Below are 10,640 nucleotides of genomic sequence, written 5' to 3' on the forward strand. Positions count from 1 at the left end.
ATAAAGTTTAGAAAAAAATATCAAAAAAAGTTATATGTAGAGTAAAATAAATTACTATATATTTGTGTATAAAAATATGTTTTAACATATATTTTATATTTATAGTTGATTTTAATATATACTTAATATTGTTAAAAAATATTAATTTTAAGTATTGACAATTAAAAATTCTGGTCAAAAGAGACATTTTTAGAAACTAAATCAACGGTTTACATTATTAAGCCTGGAGAGACCCTATAAGAACTAAGCTATGCAGTTCGATTCTGATTGTAAAACAGAGAGAATATGTGCGTGTATTGACAATAAAAGTGTAATCTCATCTATGTGTATTTTTGTGTGTCATATTATTTAAAATCGCTGCTATTTATACACTGGTTGAGATAACAACTTTTTTACTTTGACGAAGTCTGTTATTGCTTGGGATGAAATATGTTAGATTGACTAACTTAACAAACTCTTGTTTATTCTCATCCCTTTCAAAACCATATACTTAAAGTCATAAAAAGTATAAACTATAGCTATCAAAATCGATCGAATTAGCCAATTTAAACAGAAATCGGTAACCCAGTCAATTAAGCATTTGCATCGGAGGAATAATTTACTCCTTAACTGACACTATTCGACTAATATCAAAGTTGTGATATTAAGTGATAGTTATATTGATTTGTTCTGGGATTTTGTGTTATTTGACAATCAAATATCAAAATGAATTTAATTTTAATATTCTCTTATTTAATATGAGAAGTTTCAGGAAATCAACTATAGTATAAATTAATTCAGTTATTTTTTTGCCCTTTCGTGCTTCAACGAGAAATCGTGAAAAAATCTTCTAAGCTACGAGCACCTCTCAAGCAACAATGAAGACAGAAAAGTCAAATATGCTCAGAGGCTCATCAATAATTGAAAATCAAACTTGGGGTCAAAGCAATGCTCAACGGTCCAGATTCAAGATTCGTGAAGAAAAAGGTTGAGAGAGAAAGGTAAGGTTACATGTACTCTCTCTCACATCTGACCACGCTACAGCTAGTTCTGATGCTGAAGAAGAAGACAACCCAAGTGTTGAACTTGGTTTACACCTTGAAAGCTTCCGTCTTCTATAATAAGGGTGAACGGCCAAGAATTGAGGACAAGAGAGAAAGAGCACTTGTTTAGGTTTCTATAGCTCCCTGAGTTGTTCCTATTCTTCTCCTTCATGGTTTTTATTTTGTAATTTTTTTCAGTGTAGTCTATCTGAGTTTCATTGGAGAAAAGGCAAACATGGTGAGGTTTGTAAGAAAAAGCCAATAAGTGAAAAAAAGCAGTGGCTAGACTTGGAGAAAAAACCTAAGTTATTATTGTAGAAATCCTTTGTAAGTATTTCTGTTTTGTGTCATGATCCTGTTGGGATTTCCTTACAAGTTGGATTAGTACTTTACTGTTGAAAGCTAGGATTGAGTCCTAGTCAAGTTCAAGTTGGATTAGAATTTGAACTTGTCTCAGATAGGATTGGGTAAATCCTAAAGAGAATTGGAGATTGTAATCTATTGAAAAGATAGTGAAATTCCATCATTGTTGTGATGGAGACTGGATGTAGGCTACATTGTACTAGGTAGCTGAATCAGGATACATCTGTGTGTCACTCTCTTCTTTCTTCTCTGTTCTCTATTTCTAGTTCTGAATTATAGGAGACAAAAATAAAATATCTCCTACCGTATCAGGAGACAAAATCAAAAGTCTCTCCTGTATCCTCTAGAGAAAGCAAAGTTACAAGCAGAGATTAAAAAGGAGGCCAAAATTTAACTCCTTCTCTTAGCCATTGATTAATATCATGAAATAATCAAAATAATAATAATTAAATAATTCTTTACTAAGAATAAATCAAAATAATAATAATTAAATAATTCGTTAGTGTGACATCCCATAAATTCAATACTAAGCGAGTAGTAAATTAGTCATATTAAATTTACTAATCAAAGTTAGAATCTAGCCACACTCCTTAACGATCCAATAATACGAAGTAATAATATTTTTACTAAGAACACAAGAAAAACAAAAATATAACTCCTTCCATCTTTTTAACTCTTGGCTAATTTTTAAAATACAGTCTGATTATCAAACTCTAACATGTTACCATTATTATAATGAATTATGAATGATCTAAGAAATTTATTTTTTTTATTTATTCATTCAAACCCCTTGGCTAAGGCATTGTTTAATTCATTTATTATAATCGTAGAGCTCGAACTCATTACCATAGTTGATAGATTCTATATTGACTAATCATTAATTTTACAAATATTTAAATCATACCTAATATCCATTCAACTAGCACCGTAGAATACTAGGTGTCCGGAATCAAAGTATAATAAATACGTATGAATTACTATGATAGTCGCAGGTCAAAGAAAAATTCTAATATTACGTTCATCATGAGAATATCCTATTGACAAATATACGATAACTATAACCATTAAGAATTTTCAGAGTGACTCAATTCAATGGTCATATCTTTATATGTACCATTTATATGTACCATATTAATCTACCCGAATCACTAATGTTCCAATTTTAGTAATTCTATGATTAAAAATAATTTAAATTAAAAATACTCAAAAACGTATATCTCATTATTATGATCCTTATCGTAATTATTCGTTTTTAATTTTAATTAAAAACACTATCGTAACTTTCAAAAGCTTATTCTTATAATAATAATAACAATTCATGATAGTATTTTATTGGACATACACATTTAGAGAGAGAGAGAGAGAGAGAGAGAGAGAGAGAGAGAGAGAGATTTACTAATCAAATTGAGGAGGAGAAAGAAGAAGGAGTCAAGAGTTTATAATTATTTAGTCTTAATCTGCGGACACCTGATTTTATCAGTGGGTTACTAAAAGATTTAATATTATTCTATAATAATTTAATGATAATTTAAAATAGAACTGACTTTTATATAAAAAAAATTATCAATTAATAATCTTCTCATAATAGCTAAGGATCTTTTGCATTTAGTGAGGAGTTTTTTATTCAACATTCAGTTAAAACATACTTTTATATAAATATATAATATATACATATACAGGTGCGGATTGGTTGAATATGGTTGAGATTTAATTCAACCCACACAAAAATTCTATCTGCATTTTACTTTATTCGCCACGGATTGTCAACCCTAGTTGTTAAATTAATAAATTAAAAAAATTAAATTAATAACTAAATAATGACTAAAACCAATAAATTTTAATGACTTCTTAACATTTTTCTTTCAATAAATTATATCTTTTATTTGAATCTTTGGCCATCTTATTGCATAATAACTTTAAGATATTTATCTCTAGATATAATATTAATGGTAAAAAAAAAATTGTAAAAACGTGGGGAAGTAAGAGGGGAATTAATCTGTAGATGGTGGCATTGATTCCAATATGCTTAAAGTATATGACTTCAATAGAGCAGGCTATATTTATCTCTACCCTTTTCTCATTTTAGTTAGTTTCACAGTTAAAAGGAAAAACTTTACAGCGTTTGTTGTGAACTTTTTATCTTTATTTTAATACTACTTTGTGCTAAAAAAATTCATTTATTGTTTCTTTAATAAATTCATTGACTAAATTATAATTTGGAAAAGAAACGAGAATAAAGTTTGAAAAAAAAATATTAAAAAAATACTATTTGTACATTAAAATCAGTCATTATATATTTATATACAAAAATATATATTATTTAATTCATTTTTAAAATATATCTTATGTTTTAATATATATTTTATACTCGTAATTGATTTTAATATATACCTAATATTATTGAAAAATATTATTTTTAAATATTAAACTATTAAAAATTCTAATCAAAAGAGACATTTTTAAAAACTAAATCAACGATATACATTATTAAATTAGACCATATACTTAAAGTCATAAAAAGTATAAATCATGTAGCCATCAAAATTGATTGAAGTAACAAATTTAAATAAAAACAGGTAGCCTAATCAATTAAGCATTTGCATTGGTATATTGATAACTATGGCATCATTCATCAAGAGGATTGAGCACTTGACCAATAAAGAGAACAGTTCCACTATACTTTTCTCTGATGAGAAACAAGAATGGATGGTCTGCAATAAAGTTAAAAGGAGGAGGCGTATTTATTATTCCTGCTGGAGAACCCGGAGAATACATTATCGCTGTAGCTGCAGCAGCTTTGGTCCCTTCTTCGTTCACTTCAATGATGCATTTCTGGATAATTCCGGAAATATACACAGCTCTCTCTTCCACCATTTCAGTGATTAAAGCTTCTTTCATGAATGGTAACACCAAACCCATCTCCTTTAACATTGCCGAAGCCTCAACCTTGAAAGATAGCTTAAATTTTGGGATCTTTAATATACCTAAATCTATATAACTGACCGGGAGCATGCTTGCAAGAGATACAGAATCAGAACACACCTAAATATATATAAAAAAATGTTATATCACACCAAAAATCAGTTATAAAATTAATTCTCATATATTTATATATAATACATATTTTGTTTAATTTATTTTTAATATATATATTATATTTCAATGTGTATCATATAAAAATAACTAATTTGATATCTAACTTTTTGTATATAAATAGTATGGTTAACAGATAAATACATAATAATTTATTTAAAAATTATTTGGTGTGTAAATAATATTTTTTATATTAAAATATGTTATAATTATATTTTTCAAAATTGATAACATATTTAAGAACAATAATAAGATTTAGTTTTTTTTCTTATAAATTCTTTTTTTAAAAAAAAAAAACTCTCAACAGTTCACTTAAAAAGAATTTTGTAAGGTTATATTAAAAGAACAAACAAATAAAGATTCTTCTAAGGCTACCTTTAAAAAACAATCAAATGCATGTATATTCTCTTTTACGGTAAATGTGAATATCAGCCATTCAGCCACAATTAGTTAGTATAAATTTCAGATTCACGGAACTTTTTTTTCCACAAACGTGTCGTAACTTTTGTTTTAGTAATTCTCATTTGTTAAAAGGGTTCAAAGATACTTAATTATGTCAAATAAGAAAATAATAAATCATGATAAAAAAAATCATTTTTGGATACTTTATAAAATCCCCTATTTTAGGCGATGATAAAAACTCTATCAATATTCTTTCAATTTTATCAATTCTCTCTCCGTTAAATATCAAACAAATAATTTTGGCATAAAATTTAATTGCTCTTTAATTTAAAATTTATTTCCTTCCCTTCCATATGAATGCAAATAGAATTATAGAAGCATTGATAGCAATGTGTGTTAAAACTTTTAAGAATGAATGATCATTTTCGATAATAAACGATTGAATTAGGTTAACAAATTTTCAAAACATTCAAGGAAACTACTTAGGATCCGTTTAAGAAGTTTTAAAAGTAATTTTTAAAATAAAATCGTAATTTTTTAAAAGTTATTTAAGAGTGTATATAGAAGTTAAAAAAAATTACATCTCTCAATAATAAAAAAATTTTTATCACATTTTTTTAAAAATAAATATTTTTAAAATTAATTAAAAACTCAAATACAAAATAATTTATTTATAAATTATTTTTAATATAGTTATTTATTGTTTAAACTATTTTTTTTTAAATCTTAATATTTTATGTAATTAAAATTTTCAACACTCAAATGATAGTAAATGTTTTTTTTTTTTTTGGTACTTAACTATTTATTCAAAAGACAAAAAATATTTCATAATTTGAAAATCTTTATGTCATTGACAACCAGACGACTTAATCCAATATTATTTGGATTATTGAAAACGGTCTAAAAATTTTGAGAACAACTAGGAACCAAAAGCATATCAGCCAAAAATCAGCCAAAATATGTTTGAGTTCCATGAAAAATCGGGTTTTGGTTTGTGCTCCGTGATTTCATGAGCGATTTTTAAACATATTATTCAAAAAGTGATTTTAATTAAACGGTTTTGTTTATTTTTTGGCTTTTCCAAAATTTTTAAATTTTTATTATCCTTTGAACAAGACCAAAAAGGATATTTTACTCAAATAAGTATTCGCTACGTACCTTTTCAACCAAAGCCGGCAAGCCGTTGATTTCATCGGGAAGAAAAATATGCATAGTGTACCTCCTTCTGGGGACATCTTCGCTGCTGGCTTCCTTGTAATCAAGACTGAGGACCTTGAAATCTTGATAATGATGAGCAATGGCGTATTGGCGGTGACTTCCATCCATGAAGGGAACCTTCACTGAGCCACCCCCATCTAAGAGGTGAAAGTCGCCATCCTGTGTACCTGTTTCTCTGAAGATGCCACTGTTTTTCCATAATCCTTTGAAGTAGAGTGCGTTAGCCATGATCAAATCCGTCGATTGGATTGAACCAGGATCAATCAAGTTCTTAATAACGCCTTTGGTCTCCCTTTCAGCCCATGAGTTAATCTCCTTCGCTACTTCACCCTTTCAAGTCACAAACAAATAAACTAGTTTCTTTTTTAAATTTATGGACATCGAATATGATCTAAGAGTGTCAAAAATAAAATTGTGATATTTAAGTGATAAGTCATATTAATTTGTTCTAGGTTTTTGTGTTAGTTACCAATCAAATATCTCAATTTTAAGGTTATAATTGTCTTTTTCTTTTTACTTTTAAACAATAAATGGTAGGATTAGATTTTAATATATTATAAAAGTATTGTTTTTATTTAAAATGTGGCTAAATAAATAAATCGTATTTTTATACAAAAAATATATTTTATTTTGATTTTTAATTTGTTAAAAAAATATCAGACAAATTAGTCCTCCAATCCCACTAAAAACTTACCGTGTTTGTGAAATCAAGTGAAGCGAAAGTGGACTTGTAAGTATTCTCCAAAACTTGTGAGACGTAAGGCTTCAGAGATAGGGTTTTGTGAACCCAAACACCATTCGCGAAAGAGAGGTGAGGCCCGCCGCTCGAAGAACGGTCGACAAGAACGGAGGACAAGAGCTGAGCTGCGACGGAGTTGAGATCGTTGATGGATTCTGATCGGAGGAACGAGAGGAGTTGGTCACAAACCGGGCCGTTGGACCCGGCGGCGGCAATGCTAAGAAGGAGTTTGATGCACAAAGGCGAAAAGACAACGTTCTTGTAACCGCCGGTTTTTTTGGAGAGTAGTACGTGATATGCAAGCCTGAATTCTGGATTGATCACCGGAGCGGCATTGGTGGTGATGGCGGCGGCGGCGGCGGCGTAGGGGGCATAGTTCAGTGTGTTCCTTGGCATCATTTTGTGAAACTAATAAATCATGATGCATAGTTGATTCTGTATATATATAAGTAGCGAAACTAAATCCCTGTTTTAGTGGCGTCCATTCGCTTGATCTTTTATTAGAATTCAAATTAATTCTTCAACCAAATTCAAGAATATGAGACTCGAATCCGCAACCTCTTAACTGAGTATAAGGAGTTTATGTCATTTGAGCTATTATTCTTTGGCGTTCAACTGATATTATTGATTGAACGCGTTAATTTAATCTCACTAAAATAAAAATATAAAATAATAAAAAACATAAATTAATATAAAAATAAATATCAGATTAGTCTATTTTACAATAATATCTTAATTTGACACAATAAAAATATCAATCAAATATTAAACTTGTAATAAAATGGTAACAATTAAGCATTAAAACGACACTAGAACAACAACAATCAGATATTAAGTCTGTATTAAAATAACAACAACTAAGAATTAAAATAACAATAATTAGTATAGATAATTTACATATTTAAATCAACTCCTAGCACAAATTATACAAATACAATAATTGACATTCATTTACGTGTGTGCATTTTTATAAGAGATAATAACGTTATTCTTATTTTGATAATGTTATTTTTTTTTATAAATTCATTCAATATATAATACAAAAAAAATCATGTAAAAAATGACGTTATCAAAAATACGAATTTAATTGATGATTAATTTTCTTTACATATCATTTTAAATAAGTAATAAGTAGATGCATACATGGTAAACATGCTAATTATAATGATCAATTAAAAATGGTAGATAATGACTATGTTATTTAATTAATCAATAGATAATGAACATCGATCTTGTTTAATTGATCATTAGTTATCATTTTTGTTTTTTTATTAAGATCTCAAAAGCAAAAAAAATAAAAAAATACAAATACAAATCAAATAAATTCTATCTTTTTAATCTAAAATATTTTCATAATATATCAAACTGTATAAAATTTATAAAAATTATTGGATGATTTACTAATTTAAACATACGAACTATCCGAAAATACAAATTTTATACAATTTGATATATTAAGTTTTAGATTAAAAACATAAAATTTATTTGATTTATATTTATATTTTTTACTTTTTTTCTAACATCTTATAAAAAAATACAAATGATAACTACAATGATTAATTAAATAATATATTCATTATCTATCATTTTTAATTGATTAATTAAATAATATGACCACCATCTATCATTTCTAATTGATCATTGTAATAAGCATACTTATCATTTATCTATCACTCATTTAAAATTATATATAAAAAAATTAATGATCAATTAAATTCATATATTTAATAATGTCATCTTTTACATGTTTTTTTATATTACATTTTGTATGAATTTGTAAAAAAATAGGTGATATTATCAAAATAAGAGTAGTTATTATCTCCAATAAATAAACTATTTTTTCTTTTCAAACCAAACTTCCATCTGTTTCAACTCAAAGCAGTTTAACTCTAATATTTTCTGCTCCTAATCTATTATACATGCCGTAATTTGATAAAACGCTACAACTCGTAACGATTTACATAATTAAATAAAATATACACATATAAAGAAAGATCAATTATTATATATTTATATTTATATTTGTGTAATTTATACTCGGAATCAATTTAAAATACATAAATTGTTTTATTATTAATTTATCTATTCTAAACTTATATTAAAATAGCAATAATTAATTATTAAAAATTAATATAGAATAACTAAAGAAATAATTTTATTAAGTTTGGATGACCTTTTGAAATTTTATTGGCATAATGTCGGACTCCAATTCAATTCCATTAAAGGGATAGGTAGATTAGAGTTCCAGAAAAAAAAAATAAAAAACAAATAAAAAAGGATAGATAAAAATTGCTTTTACGTTCAATGTCTTAGTTTCTTGTGTTTAGTTGTTTTTTCCCTCTTGTCTTTTAACTGTATTTGTTTATAAAAATAGATCACTTAGATATAAATATAAAAACATAAAATTATATTTAACAAGTAAAATATGAATAATAATTTAATATATTTTATATCTTTTTTTTATAAAAAAAAAATACAAAGACACTACACAAAGACATACCTTGTTCTTTTATTTTTTTTATTATCACTATTAATTTTTATAATTATATTTTTTATATTTTAGTTTTTATTATAAATTTTATGTGAAAAATAAAAATAAATTAAAATTTTTATTATTTATTCTATCTTATATTCAAACTCCGCCTATGTTACACTTGCGGTACATAGCCGGTCTCAAGCCCGGATAAAGGAGGAGGGTTGTGTTAGGTTTTCGACAACCAACATAAAAATATAGTCGAATCCCCATGACATGAATCAAAGACATTATTGCGCTAAAGCTAGGTCGTTGCCTGGAAGCAACATGCTGTATGGCTCGAGTACGGTGTCAAATAAGCAAGAACCGCTGCATCGGTGCCCAGATGTAGTGTTAAATGAGTAAGGCTTCTCGCGTTTTCGTGAACGGACGAGAGTAAATAAGCTAGTTCACAAAGTAAAAGGTAAAGGTCGGAGGGACAGAAGGTTGAGATTTGGGACACGGAACATAGGCGCTCTAACAGGAAAATCCATGGAGGTGGTGGACACCATGACAAGGAGGAAGATTAACATTATGTGCCTACAAGAAACAAAGTGGGTTGGTGCGAAGGCTAGGGAGTTGGATACTTCTGGTTTCAAACTTTGGTATATAGAAAATGTGAAGAATAGGAATGGGGTTGGAATAATTGTGAATAAGCAGTGGAAGAAGGACGTAGTGGATGTCAAGAGAGTGGGAGATCAGATCATCTCTATCAAACTTGTGGTGGAGGGAAGTGCTTTCCATGTGATTAGCGCCTATACACCGCAAGTGGGTTCGGACGAACAACACAAGATAAAGTTTTGGGAGGATCTAGAGAGTTTGGTTCAAGACATACCTTTGGGAGATAAGATTTTCTTAGGAGGAGATTTAAATGGCCATGTTGGGAGAGAAGTGACTGGATATTGGAGTATTCACGGAGGCCATGGTTTCGGGGTGATCAATGCCGAGGGTAAAACTATTTTGGACTTTTTTTCAACATTTGATCTTTCCATCACAAATACATGTTTTAAAAAGAAAGACGAACATCTTATAACCTATAAGAGTGGCATGACAAGCTCTCAAATTGACTTCTTCTTGTTGAGGAGAGTCGACCGAAAATTTTGCATTAATTGTAAAATTATCCCGAGAGAGAGTTTGACAACACAACATAGGGTGCTCGTCATGGATTTTCACGTTGAGTGAAAATTGAGGAAAAGGCATCATACGAAGAACCCAAGGACGAGGTGGTGGCGGATGAAAGGTGAGGAACAAAGAAGCTTCCTAAGACGGGTAGGAGAAGAGGTAAAGTGGG

General features: G+C 28.3%; 1 protein-coding gene across 1 annotated transcript; it reads right to left on the bottom strand.

Moving 5' to 3' along the window:
- Positions 1–4,010: 4,010 nt before the first annotated feature.
- On the bottom strand, positions 4,011–7,236 carry LOC112749243 (serpin-ZX-like). The gene is made up of 3 exons (XM_025797504.2): positions 6,793–7,236; positions 6,039–6,428; positions 4,011–4,427 (listed from the first exon to the last, which is right to left on the bottom strand). The coding sequence occupies exons 1-3, from the start codon at positions 7,234–7,236 to the stop codon at positions 4,011–4,013; spliced, it is 1,251 nt and encodes a 416-aa protein (XP_025653289.1).
- Between the last annotated feature and the right edge of the window lie 3,404 nt (positions 7,237–10,640).

The sequence above is a fragment of the Arachis hypogaea genome, chromosome 15 (genome assembly GCF_003086295.3).
Source record: "Arachis hypogaea cultivar Tifrunner chromosome 15, arahy.Tifrunner.gnm2.J5K5, whole genome shotgun sequence".
NCBI classification, from domain to species: domain Eukaryota; kingdom Viridiplantae; phylum Streptophyta; class Magnoliopsida; order Fabales; family Fabaceae; genus Arachis; species Arachis hypogaea.